Raw genomic sequence first — 14,335 nt, forward strand, 5'->3', positions numbered from 1 at the left:
TGACTTAGGAGATCTTAGAGGGGATCAAATCTCTGGTGCCGCTTCCCCTACTAACTGTACGGTTTTGTTTGTCCCTGGGCTCCAGTTTCCTCCTCTTGAGGTAATTTTCTTGAGGGCCAACCGACAAGACACAATGATTGGCTGGCTGACCTGGCTAATTACAAACGATGAGAAATGCACTAGAGCTGAGATCAATTAATAAAAGCTATTCCAACAGCAACAGAAACATCTGCAAGAGTCCCTAATTACCAAGGCCTACAGAGCGGAGCGGAAAGCGACTTTTTTTTTTTCCGATTCAGGGAACCTAGAAACCAGGAACAGGTGCTTAGCAACGGAGAAGGCGTGGAGCATAGAGTCTGTAGAGCGGTTCCGGTTGCGCCGAGAGAGTGATGAAGCTAGGTGGGGCCACAATGAGGTCAGGCATAGACCGCTGGGGGATGGGGGATGGGGGATGGGGGGTGGGGGAAACAGCGAGGAAAAAAGGCTCGCGGGAGCGCCAAGCTTATGTGCGCGTGCGCAGATGCCCTCTCGCCAGTCTATGGGAGCTGGGGACCTTGGTGGTTGCCAGGGTGACAGCAATACAACATGGCGGCCGGACCTAGAGGCTCGCAACCGAGGGGGCTTTAGCCTTGGGTCCGCGTCTGGGGACTCTGCCTCAGGGGACTCGGGGAGTGGAGAAGTCATCCTTCCCTCCCCTTTCCCCCTTCTCTTCCTCCGCCTCCGCCTCATATCGGCGAGTGGTCTCTAAGCCACCTCAGCCCTACCCAGCCCAGCCCGGCCTGGGCCTGCCCGGACGGGCCGGAGCTGAGGATGAAGAGTGAGTGAATTTAGCCTGACGGGCCGAGGGCTGGCAGGGCCCGAGAAGGGGGAAGCCTGGGCGGAGGTGGGGGGCGACAGGAGACCGGGTTGTAAAGGAGTCCCGTCTCCACCCTTCCTAGAGTCTGAGCTGAAAGGGGCGGCGGGGGACGGGGGGAGGTGCCAAGCTAAAAGGGGAGCATGAAGCAGGTGCGGAGGAGGAAGGTCGCCTTAATGTTAGGTTTTGTTTAGTTTAACCTTCATGAAGTCCGTTAGATTTAGAGTCTGAAGGGACTCCCGAGATCACACTCGTTCAACCCCTTCGTTTTTCTTGATCTTGGGATCTCAGAATTACATATCGGGAAACTGAGGCTGGAAAATGACGCATCCTAGGGCGTCTGTTATAATCAATAAATAGCAGAGCCGTGGTTCTGACCCTAGTCTCCCGTCTCAGGGAGCAGCTCTGTTTTCCACAGCTCCACGTATTTATTAAGGCCTACTATTTGCTGGTCACTGTGCTTGGTTTTGGAGGCAAATAGATAATGAAATCCGATAGAGCTGCTGCCTCCTAGGAATTGGCAATCTAGTATTTCTGGTTAAAAAACTATCCCTTATCATAAAACAGTTTGGACTCCTCTCCTCCCCCCCCCCACCCCCGCCCCCTTTTGTGGTGGTGGAATAGGCAAGATTCAGTTATGCTTGGGGGTGTTAAGGGTTGTTTGGATTGGAGCTCCTATTTTTATCAAGTTGGAGAAGCTAGGGATGGCATTTGTTTTTCTTTTTTTTTTTTTTATAAGATAATAGATTTTTAGAGATGGAAAATAATTTATGAATCATCTCTTCACTAGAGCACAAACTTTAATTTCTCTCTACTATGACCCCCACCCCTCCTTTTTGCTATTCATGAGAGCAATCTTTTATTTGAGATAAATTCTTTCTGTGAGGTCTGAAAGAGTGCTAGACCAACTTTCACATTTTATAGAGGAAAAACAGAACTGTAATTTTGAAATTTTGTTTCAATACAAATTTATACTCGGTATTCTTAGAACAGAAATGTTAATTATGAACATTTATTAAAATTAAATCTTGTTGAATTTTAATAATAGGAATAGTTTATTCCTGTTTTTTTATAATCCAAACAATCCAGAAAATTTAACTAAATAGAATTATTTTCCATAGTACTTAATAAAAATAATTGCTGTTGACTTTGTCACACTGGAAAGATTCTGAAAGTGTACCTTATGTCGGGTCAAAATATCTTTGAGAATTTGTCATGGTATATGATGTAACCCGAGTATTAAAATGTCAGACAATTCTATTCTTCAGTCAAGGGGAAATGATTGTCATTTTTGCCTGTGTTGTATTAACATTTACATCTTTTTCCTTTAATAGAATGAGGTACTTTAGAAATTATATTACGATTTGTGTATCCAGAGTATTAGAACTCCTTCTGTTAAAACAGTATTGCAATATTAAATCTAATAATAATACCAATAATAATAGTTGGTGTTTATATAATACTTTGTCATTTTCAAATTATTTTGCATATATTAAAAGTTATGGCACAGGTAGCATAATAATTAACCTGGTGCATTTAGATTATAAAGTCCTTTAGGAATGTTAGCAGTTTTAGAGCAACTTTGTGAGATAGGCACTATTTTCCCGATTTTATAGATGAGGAAACTGACTCACATAATTTTAGAATTATGAGAGTATCACAGACACACAATTTTAGAGTGGAAAGGATCTCACTGGCCATCTTATTCCTACCTATACGTATAAGGAGTTCCTCCTGTATATAACAAAAGGGATGTGTTCCTTTAGCTTCTCCTTTAAGTGAAGGTGAAGTGGTATAAATTAAGAGAATGCCAAGTTATTTTGTAGACCATAATGGTTCAATTTGATATGAAACAATCATTTATCACAGGACAAAGATTTCCCATTTATTATGTGAAATGACTCGGCCAGCCAAGTATGACTTTAACAAGGCAGAATCATAGATGATTAAGCAAGGAATTTCTGCATTGAGGGGACTTTTAAAGTCTCTGGGGAGAAAAGGAGCAAAGGCAGGTTCTGCCTAAGGGGAGGAACCAGGGAGGAATTGGGGAGGAGCTAGGGAGAGGTGGGGGAGGAATCTAGGAAGAGCCAGGTGGAGTCTACTACACTTGAAGACTGTCTCAGAGTTTAATCTGATTCTTTAACAATAGAGACTAGGTGAATGGGATTAGAGTTACTGATCTTGGAGGCCAGATCAAAGGTGTGCCTACTAACTCTCAAGGAAGCCCATTCAACTTTTGGACAGTTGTAAGCATCAAACATCAAGCCTGAATTTGCCTCTTTTTGACTTCTATTATTCTTAATTCTGCCCTTTTTTGGGCCAGATAGGATATGTCTAATCTTTCTTAATTATGTACTTGAAAACAGCTGTCTTGTGTCCCTTTTTCTTCAGACTATATATCTCTGTCTTGTTCAATCAATCCTTCCCTATCGCAAAAAACAATCCTATGGCAAAAAATTAAGGTTCTTCCCCATCCAGGTAGCCCTTCTTTAGATCTCTCTAGTTTATCAAGATCTTTTCAAAATTATAGTGTCCCAAATTGATCACAATATTGCAGATAAAGTTAGACGAAGGCAGAGTACAGAAGGTCAGTCACCTTATTCCTGGAAGCTAATACCGAGGAATAGGATTTCTAGGGATGAGGGTGCAGTGATTTTGAGTCAAAGATAGGAAGCCATACTGAAAGCAAAGAAATGTATTAGCATGCTAAGGAAGTCTAATCCCACTGAATAGTAGCTTCAGCTTCCTAGAGTATAGATTTAATTTTTTATAAATTAAAAAAAACCTTTTATATTTTGAGTCCATGTTATTTGCTTCCCTCCCCATCTCTGAAATAGAAAAGGCCATTTGATACAAATATATATGACATACTTTCTCTGAAGGTAGATGACACATCTTCTTTTATAAATTCTTTCTATTTGACTGTTCATATAACTCAGAACAGCTTAATCATTCACATTTACTTTTTAAACAGTATCGCTGTTACTAATATACAACATTCTCTTGGTTTTATTCATTTCACTCTTCATGATTTCCAGTATTTTCATGTTCTCTTAAAATCAACCTGTTCCTCATTTCATCCATCATGTTGATATTCTATCACAATCATATGTCATAGCTTATTCAGCCATGCTTTAATTAATGGTCATGCCTTTACTTTCTAGTTCTTTGCCACCACAAAGAGAGCTGATATATTTTAGAACATAGAGATTCTTTTTTCTTTTCCCTGATGACTTTGGAAAATAGACAGTGGTATTGCTAGGTCAAAGGATATACACATTTTTATGACTCATTGGATATAATTTCAAAATGGATGAATCAGTTCACAATTCTACCAACAGTGTATGAATATACCAATTTTTCCACAATCCCCTTCAACACTTGTCATTTTTCCTTTCTGTCATTTTAGCTAATCCGAAATGTGTGAGATGGTACTTAAAAAGTTGTTTTAAAACATTTGCATTTCTCTAATCAGTAATGATTGAGAGCATTTTTTTCATATAACCACAAGTAGCTCTTATTTTTTATCCAAAAGCTACCTGTTCATATACTTAACCATTTTTAAATGAGAGCATGACTCCTTCTTATAAATTTGACAAAATTCTCTATATAATTGAGGTATAAGACATTATCTAAGAAACTATAAAATTTCCCCCCAATTTTCTGTTTTCCTTCTAATCTTGGCTATATTTGTTTTATTTGTATTAAATCTTTTTAATTTAATGTAACCAAAATTATTCATTTGAGAATTGGAAAATGAGTAGATGCCCATTGGTTGGGGAATGCCTGAACAAGTTGTGCTATATTAAGATAATGGAATATTATTGTTCTATAAAAAATGATGAACAAGCTAATTCTAGAAAGGCCTGGAAAGATTTACATGAACTGATGCTAAGCAAAACAAGCAGACCCAGGAATACATTGTACACAATAACAGCAAGAATATGCCAAGATCAACAATGAAAGACTGGGTTCTTTACAGTTGTTCAGTGATCCAAAGCAGTTCCAATAGACTGGACAAAAAATGCCATCTGCATCCAGAAAAAGCACTAAGGAGACTGAATGTAAATCAACACATGGTATATTTGCTTCTTTTTTCTGTGTTTTTTTTTTTCTTTTTCTGTCTCCTATGGTTTTTTTTTCCTTTTACTCTGATTTTTCTCTCCCAAGATGATTCATAAAGCAATATGTATTAAAAATAAATAAATTTACTAGAAAAAAAAGAAAGAAATTGTTCATTTGAAATCTCAATGTCCTTCAAGTCTTGTTTATAAATTCTTCTGTTCATAAATTTGATAAGTAGTATAGTCAATTATAGTCAATTTACTTAGGATATCTATCTTTATGTCTAGCTTATGTCTCTACTTTGATCTCAAGTTGATAAAGTGTTAAGATTTGGTCTACAATTAGTTTCTGCCAGACTGTTTCCAGTTTTCCCAATAATTTTTACCAAACAGTACATTACTGTAAAGATTTAAGCCTCAGGGATAAGAATTCACTTATTTGTACCTCTTTTTCCATTTGGTCAACTCTGCTTTTCAAGGCATTCTTCTCTTTATTGAACTTTTTTGGCCTCTTGCTATTTGGCCTATTCTGTTTTTAAAAGCTTTTTTTTTTTTTTCCAGTTTTGTTTTGTTTTGTGCCCTTTTTACCAAACTTTTGACTTTTTTTCCATTAATTTTTTATATCACTCTCATTTCTCTTCCCAATTTTCCCTCTACCCCTCTAACTCTACTTTTACTCTTACTTTCTACTCTCAAACTTCTCTATGGCTAGAGCCATTGCATTTTTCTTTGAAGCTTTGAATGTAGTAGCACTGACTTTGTAGTCTTCACAGTTTGTTTTGATCTTCCCTGACATCTCAGTAACTTTCTGTCATCAGTATATTTTTCTGTTGCTAACTCGTTTTCCAATCAGTTTATTTATTTTTTATTGCTAAAGTGAGCTTCTGCCCCTGGAGTAGAGGGATCACTGTCCCAAACTTAAGGTTTCTTATGCAACTGTTTTCAGAGGTAATTTTGGGTATCTTTAAGTTTTCTGTTCTTCTAAGGTGGTATGATCTAGGGAAAAGCATAATTCTCCTCTATTGTGCTCTGGTCTTTGAATGACCACTGATACTCTTTTCTACCCTGAAACTGTGACCAGGTTTCCCACTCCTCTGCAGCCATAGTTTGTTTTTGTTTTTTTGCTAGTGTTCCTCTTGTCTTAAGACTGAGACCCAAGACTGTGACCCTGATTCAAGTATGAGCAGTGCAACAGAGGCCTGCCCGTGGTACAGCAAAGGGACTTCTATAATCTTCTGACCAGTTGTTTGACTTTTTGCCATCTATAGATTGATAATTCAGGAAATAGTCGATGCTGGCATTGATTCAGTTTTTCCCAAAGAGTGTTCCTTGTTTGCTGAGACTCTGTCTGCATTAAATTGTGCTCCATTCTCACCTCTGGTGCAAGTTACCTTTCCTGCCTACTTTTTAAGTTGTTTTTGGCAGGAAAACTGTTTCACTCTGTCCTTTTGTGGGTTTTGCTGTTTTAGAATTTGTTTTGAAGCATCATTTAAAAATATTTCTAGGGGTATAGGGAAAAGTTAAGGCACAAGTCCCTACCATTTCTCTGCCATTTTGGCTACTTCGCCAATTTCTTTGATATTCTTGACCTTTTGTTCTTCCAAATGAGTTTTTATTATTTTATGATTATTATAAATTTTCTTTTTTTGTAATGTAATTGGAATGATACTGAATAATTAGATTAAGTACAATTGTCATTTTTATTATTTTGGCTTGACTTGCCCATGAACAATTAACACTTCTCCCATTATTTAAATCTGACTTTATTTGTATAAAAAGTTTTATAATTATGTGCCTGTGTCCTGTGTTTGTTTTGGTAGATATTCTGCTAGGTATTTTATATGTGGTTTATTTATGGTTATTTTAGCATTTATTTTTTTCTGATCTTTTGTTTTTTAGTATTTTGTTCCTCAATTGCATGTCTAGACAATTTTCAGCATTCATTTTTACAAAATTTTAAGTTTTTCTTCCTCTTTCCTATCCCTTTTCTCTTCCTAAAATGGTAGGCAATTTGATATATGTAAAACAAATGTCCATATTAGTCATAGTTGTAAAAGAACAAGCAGATCAAAAGGGGGGGAAAACCATGAAAAAAAATAAAGTCAGCGAAAAAAAGTATATTTTGATCTGCATTCAGACTCCCATCACTTTTTTCTCTAGATGTGGATAGCATTTTTCCTTTATGAGTCTTTTGTACTTGTCTTGGATCATTGTGTTGCTGAAAAGAGTTGAGTCATTTATATAGTTGCTTAATACTGTGTACAATGTTTTTTTTGGTACTCCTTCTTTCACTTTCTATCAATTTGTATAAATCTTTCCAGGTTTTTCTTAAACCTGCCTGTTCATCATTTCTTATTGCCCAGTAGTATTCCATTATGTTCCTGTACCACAACTTGTTCGGCCATTCCCCAATTGATGGGAATCCCCTCAAATTTCAAAATTTTGCTGTCACGAAAAAGGCCAATATAAGTATTTTTGCACATATATTTTCCCTTTTTTTGTGATTTCTTTGGAATATAGACCTAGTAATGCTGGGTCAAAGAATATGCACAGTTTGGTTGCCCTTTGTTCATAGTTCTAAATTGCCTTCCAGAATGGCTTGATTAATTCACAGTTCTATCACCAAAGCATTTTTCCCACTTCCTCTCCAAGAGGTTTTTTTTTTTTTTTTTTTTTTTTTTTTAGCCAATCTGACAGGTGTGTGATGGTACCTCAGAATTGCTTTAATTTGCAATTTTGCTAATCATAAGTGATATAAGGCATATCTTTCATATGCTTATAGATAGCTTTAATTTCTTCACCTGAAACTTGCATATTCATATCCTTTGACCACTTATCAATTGGGGAATTGCTTGTATTCTTATAAATTTGACTCATTTCTCTATATTTTTAGAATTGAGACCTTTATCAGAGATACTTACTGTAAAGATTGTTTCCTGGCTTTCTGCTTTCTGGTTTGGTTGTGTTGGTTTTGTTTGTGCTAAGACTTACATTTTGTAAGACTCTTTATCTCTTTTTTGGTCATGAATTCTTCCCTTCTCCATATTTTGAGTAAGTAGACTATTCTTTGCTATTCTGTTTGCTATTGATGTTGCTGTTGTCTAAATTGCTATTGATATTGCTATAGACATCCTTAGCCAGTAATTGTAGTAATAATTGTAGAGGGCTGGAAGTAAATTAAGTCCATAAACAGCAAAAGTCCGGTACAGGTCTTATTGAAACCTACTCTCTGTTAGAGCTATTGATTATCAGACTTTATGTCTGAATATTGATTCAAACTCACCATCTTTCAAATAAACAATTGTAAAGATAGACCTGTTAAATTTTGATAAAGAATGTCTGCAATTAGAACAAAAGTATTCTTTACAATGAATCAAAGACATACTTGGTAAACTTAAGACAGGAAAAGGCATTTTACTATACAATGAATCAAAGACATTCTTGGACAGGAATAAAGTGTTTTAACTATACAATGAATCAAAGACATACTTGAGGTAAATACCTTGGTATGATAATTTCTGCTCCGTAGTGATAAACATCACAACTGTTCACAATTCTGTTGGTGTTACTGAGCATCACAACTGAGCTATTAGCAATTCTGTGATGATGGACATTTTGGTATTGATAGTTAAGGTAGATACAGAAATGTCAAAGTGTGGATTGTGTATTGACTCTGAAAAGCAAATGATGCTAGTGACACCAGACTGAAAAGTATAAAACACTGGCTCTCAGATTAATAAAATGAAGACTTCAAAGATACCTCCCTTCTGGCCTCTCAGTCATACTCTCAGTCTTTCATTGGAATGGGACTCCAGAAGATAATTTTGATGATTACTACTTTATAATATAGTTTGAGATCTGGTATTGCTAGGATACCTTTTGTTTGTTTTGTTTTTTCATTAATTCCCTTGATATTCTTGATCTTTTGAATTTTGTTATTATTTTTTCCTAGTTCTATAATTTTTTGGTAGTATGGTATGGTACTGAATAAGAAAATTGTCTTAGGTAGAAGTGTCATTTTTATTATATTGGCATAGCCTATCCATGAGCAATTTATAGTTTCCCAATGATTTTGACTGTTTGAAAAGTGTTTTATGAAACAATTTTGTGTTCCTTTAGTTACTGGGTTTGTCTTGGCAGGTAGACTTCTAAATATTTTATATTGATTACAGTTATTTTGAAATGGAATTTTTCTTTCTATCTCTTGCTGCTGGGATTTATTTTATAATTTACAACTTTGCTTTAGTTGTTAATTATTTTAGGTAGTTTTTAGTTCATTCTTTAAAGTTCTATATAAATATACCATCATATCATTTACAAAGTGCCATAGTTTTGTTTTCTCATTTTCTGTTCCAATTTCTTAAGATTTCTTTTTTTACCTCTTAATGCTATAGTTTACATTCCTAGTACTACATTGAATAATAGTGCTGGTAGTGGGCATTCTTATATGCCTCCTGATCATATTAGGAAGGTTTCTAGCTCATCCCATTACAGATATTGTTTGTTGATTGTTTTAGATAGATATTGCTTATCATTTTAAGGAATGCTCCCTTTATTCCTCCATTCTTTGATGTGTGTGTGTGTATTTTTTTTTTTTAATAGGAATGGGTATTGTGTTTTGTCAAAAGTTTTTTCAGCATGTATTGAAATTACATGATTTCTCTTGGTTTTGTTAATTGATATGATCAATTATGTTAATAGTTTTCCTAATATTGAACTAACCTTGCATTCCCAGGAATAAATCCCACTTCCTCATAGTCTATAATCCTTGTGATATATTGCAGTAATTGCCTTGTTAGTATCTGTATTTGTTTACAAATTTGTTTTTGTATTGATATTCATTAAGGAAATTGGTCTATAATTTTCTTTCTCTGTTTTAGCTCTTCCTGGCTTAGGTATCAATACATATTTGTGTCATTAACAGAGTTTTGTAGGAGTTCTTTGACTTTTTCCAATTAATTTATATAGCATTGGAATTAATTGTATATATGTTTGGTAGAATTCACTTATGAACTCTTCTGGTTCAAGGAATTTTTTCTTAGGGATTTTAATAATGGCTTGTTCAATTTCTTTTTCTAAATTGGTTTATGTAGGCATTCTATTTCCTGATCTGTTAAACTAGGTAATTTGCATTTTCATAAATATTCATTGATTTTTTTCCAGATTGTCAGATTTATTGGCATGTAATTGGACAAAATATTTCCTAATAATTACTTTAATTTCTTCTTCATTAGTGCTGTTTCACTCTTTTCATTTTTGATACTGGATATTTGCTTTTCTTCTTTTTTAAAAAAATTAAATTAACCAAAATGGCTTATCTGTCTTACTGGGTTTTTTCCTCCCACAAAACCATTTCCTAGTTTTATTTATTAGCACAATAGTTTTTATTTTATTTTATTTATTTTTTTACTCACAATTGTATTAATCTCATCTTCGACTTTCAGGATTACCAGTTTGGTACTCAATTGGTGATTTTTAATTTATTATTTTTCTAGTTTTTTTAATTGCATGCCCATTTCATTGATCTATTCTTTCTCTATTTTACTGATATAAGAATTTATATAAATAAATTTCCTCCCAAGTACTGCTTTGTCTGCATCCTATAAATTTTGGTATGTTGTCTTGTTGTTATTCTCTTTAAAGAAATTATTATTTTTGTGATTCGTCCTTTGTTCCTCTTATTCTTTAGGATTAGATTACTTAGTTTCCAATTAACTTTAATATCTTTTCATTGCCCTTTGTTGAATGCAGTTTTTTATTCCATTATGATCTGAAAATAATACATTTAATATTTTTTGCCTTTCCATCTTTGATTTGAGGTTTCTAGGCCCATTACACCTGTTCAGTTTTTGTGTAGGTGCTATTGTACTGCTGAGACAAAAAAAAAATTTCCCTTCTGCTCCTATTCAGTTTTCTCCAAAAGTACATCATATCTAATTTTTTTTAGTATCATTTTTATCTCTATAGTTTCTTTCTTGTTTATTTTTTGGTTGGATTTATCAAGTTCTGATAGGGTGTAGTTGAGATTCCTCACTAGTGTAGTTTTGTAGTTCTTGTACCTCACTTCTTTAAGAATTTGGATGCTCTACCTCTTTGTATAAACATATATGTTTAAAATAAACTGTGGTTTGTGATTTTATATAGGGTCTTTTAACTGAATGTGAGGGTCATGAAATTATTAATTATCAGCAAATGTTTGATTTGCCATACATATTTTCTATTCCTCTGGGGTCATGTAAAAATTTCTCAAGCAAAAAGATGTTATTTAAGTGGAAAAAGTTTAAGAAGCACTAGTCTATGGTCCTAGTTTCCTTTCTTATTTCTTTTAATTAGACCTAGTTTTGCTTTTATTTTGTGTGAGAGCAGGATTGTTACCCCTTACCTTTACTTTGTATGTGTCTCTCTGCTTCAAGTGTGTTTTTTGTAAACATATTGTAAAATTCTGGTTTTTGATTCACTCTATCTGCTTCCTTTTCATGGGAGTGTTCATCCCTTTCGCATTCAAGTTACTATGTTTTTCCTTCTGTTTGTCCTCTCTCTCCTTTTATCCTTTCCCTCCTCAACTTTGTTTTGCTTTATCACCTCCCCCAATCTGTCCCCTCTTTTGTCCCCTAATTTTTACCTCTTCCATTCAGTCCTCTCTCCACTCCTGCCTTTTACTTAAATCTTTTCCCCTTCTATTTCCTTATCAGGTAAGATAGATTTCTATATACAGATGATTTTGTATATTATTAGCTCTTTGAACCAATACTTATGAGACTAAGGTACTAAGGTTTAAGTGATGCCTAGCTCCACCCGCCTATCTTTTTCTCCACTGTCTTAGTTCTTTTACACCTCTTCCTGTGAAATAATTTACTCTTTTACCTTATTTATTTCTGCACTCAGTGTACTATTCTTTCTTATCCCTTAATTATTTTTATGTCATTCCCTCAAATTCACCTTATACCCATATCCTCTGCCTATGTAAATTCTTTTTAGCTGTTATATTAATGGTACAGTTTTTTTAGTGTATTTAAATTTTTAAAATTTTAAACTTAAATATATGAGGAAATTTTAAAAAATGTGCACAACAGACTATAAGAGAGGGTTCAATATAAAACAACAAATTTCCATTTCAAGAAATCTTATATAATCAATACTACATATTGGTTTCAAAGCTGCCCAGCTCTTTGCTTCCTTGTTAGCTTTCATTTGTTCACTTTTATGCATTTTTATTTTTTTTTCCCTGTGCACTTTTTCTTTTCCTTCTACCTTTTCATCACCCTCCATCCTCCTCTAAAAAGAAAGCTACAGTTAAGTATGGCTATACACACACACACACACACACACTCTTATATATAGATATCTATAAACATACATGTACATATCTATATATAACAATTATACATATATATATATGTAAGATCATATTATGCTTATTTCCATTTGTCCTCTGTTGCCCTGAAGAAAAATAGCATTTTCCTTCATAATCCAAGTTTTTACATACTTTTCTAAATCAACCAGCTCTTACATACATACTATACATAGATAATATTTAATAAAAGATTATCTATGAAAATTCCACCTCACCCCCAATTTTTAGCATCCCTTCTATTCTTGGCTTTTATTCATATAAGAAGATTTTTATTTAAAATAATCATAATTATCCTTTTTATACTTCAACAGTGCTCTTCCTTATAAATATAGTTTAAGGCCTAACACTACTGAATTTACTTTTTAAACTTTTTTTTTTCATAATTTCTTTGAAGTTCCTGACTTTTTACTCTAACAAATGAATTGTTATTATTTTTTTATATTTCAGTAAATTATTTTTTAGTAATTTAATTGAGATGTGACATTGATTAAATAAGTTAGGCAAAGTTGTTATTTTAAAAATTATGTTGGCTTTACTTATATATGAACAGCAAATATTATTTCAGTTTATATAAAAATGTTTTATGGAAAAATATATATTGTTCATGGCTAGGTCGAACTAATATAATAAACATGATAAACATGACAGTTCTGCCTAAATTGGCTTGTTCAGTACCATACCAATCAAACTGCCAAAATATTATTTTATAGAACTAGAAAAAAAAATAAAATTCATCTGGAAGAACAAAAGGTCAAGAATATCAAGGAAATTAATGAAAAAAAAATACAAAGGATGGTGGCTTAGGAGTACCAAACCTATTATTATAAAGAAGTCATCAAAACCATTTGGTACTGGCTAAGAAATAGAATGATGGATCATTGGAATAGACACATGACACAATAAGCAAGACCTATAGCAATCTAGTATTTGATAAACCCTCAAACTCTAGCTTCTGGAATAAGAACTCATTATTTCACAAAAATTGCTGGGAAACTGGAAAATAATATGTCAGAAATTTAGCATAGACTTACATCTCACACCCCATACCAAAGTAAGGTCAAAGTAGACTCATGATTTGGGCATAAAGGATGATAGCAAAAACAAATTAGGAGAACAAGGGACAAGTTACCTATCAGATCTTTGGAGAAGTGAGGAATTTATGAGCAAAGAAGAACTAGAGAACATTATGAAAAGCAAAATGGACAACTTTGATTACATTAAATTAAAAAGGTTTTGCACAAACCCTTTGTTTTGCAAACAACAAACAGAAACAAAATTAAAAGGGAAATACAAAGCTGAGGAAAAAATCTTTACAGCCAATATTTCTGATAAAGGTCTCATTTCTAAAATATATAAAGAACTGTGCTAAATTTATAAGAATACATGTCATTCCCCAATTGATAAATGGTCAAAGAATATGAACAGACAATTTTCAGATGATAAAATTAAAGCCATCTATAGTTATATGAAAAAATGCTCTAAATCACTATTGGTCAGAGAAATGCAAATTAAGACAACTCTGAGATACCACTACACCCCTGTCAGATTGGCTAACATGACAGGAAAAGATAATGCGGAATGTTGGAGGGGATGTGGGAAAACAGGGACACTGATACATTGTTGGTGGAACTGTGAATGGATCCAACCATTTTGGACCTATCTCCAAAGAGCTACAAAACTGTACATATCCTTTGATCCAGCAGTGCCATTACTAGGAATATATCCTAAAGAAATCATAAAGGAGAGAAAAGGACTTACACATGAGCAAAAATGTTAATAGCAGCTTTTTTTTGATGTTGGCAAGGACTTGGAAACTGAGTAGATGACCATCCATTAGGGAATGACTGAACAAGCTGTGGTACGTGTATATACTGGAATATTATTGTTCTATAAGAAATGATGAACAAGCTGATTATAGAAAGGCCTGGAAAGATTTACATGAACTGATGCTGAGTGAAATAAGTAGAACCAGGAATATATTGTACACAATTAACAGCAAGACTGTGCAATGATCAGCTATGAAAGACTTGATTCTTTTTAGTTGTTCAGTGATCCAAAGCAATC

At 34.0% G+C, this 14,335-nt stretch overlaps 1 protein-coding gene across 6 annotated transcripts in view; it reads left to right on the top strand.

Moving 5' to 3' along the window:
• Window positions 1-535: 535 nt before the first annotated feature.
• Window positions 536-14,335, top strand: part of MOK (MOK protein kinase) — a 104,525-nt gene continuing 90,725 nt past the window's right edge. For all 6 annotated transcript variants that reach the window (XR_004232092.1, XR_004232093.1, XR_004232094.1 and 3 more), the window contains exon 1: window positions 536-817. Coding sequence is in view for 2 of the 6 variants with exons in the window: in XM_031953220.1 (XP_031809080.1) it covers window positions 811-817 (7 nt within the window). In the remaining 4 variants the exon portion in view is untranslated. The remainder of the gene's footprint in view (window positions 818-14,335) is intronic.

This window comes from Sarcophilus harrisii, chromosome 2 (assembly GCF_902635505.1).
Source record: "Sarcophilus harrisii chromosome 2, mSarHar1.11, whole genome shotgun sequence".
NCBI classification, from domain to species: Eukaryota; Metazoa; Chordata; class Mammalia; order Dasyuromorphia; family Dasyuridae; genus Sarcophilus; species Sarcophilus harrisii.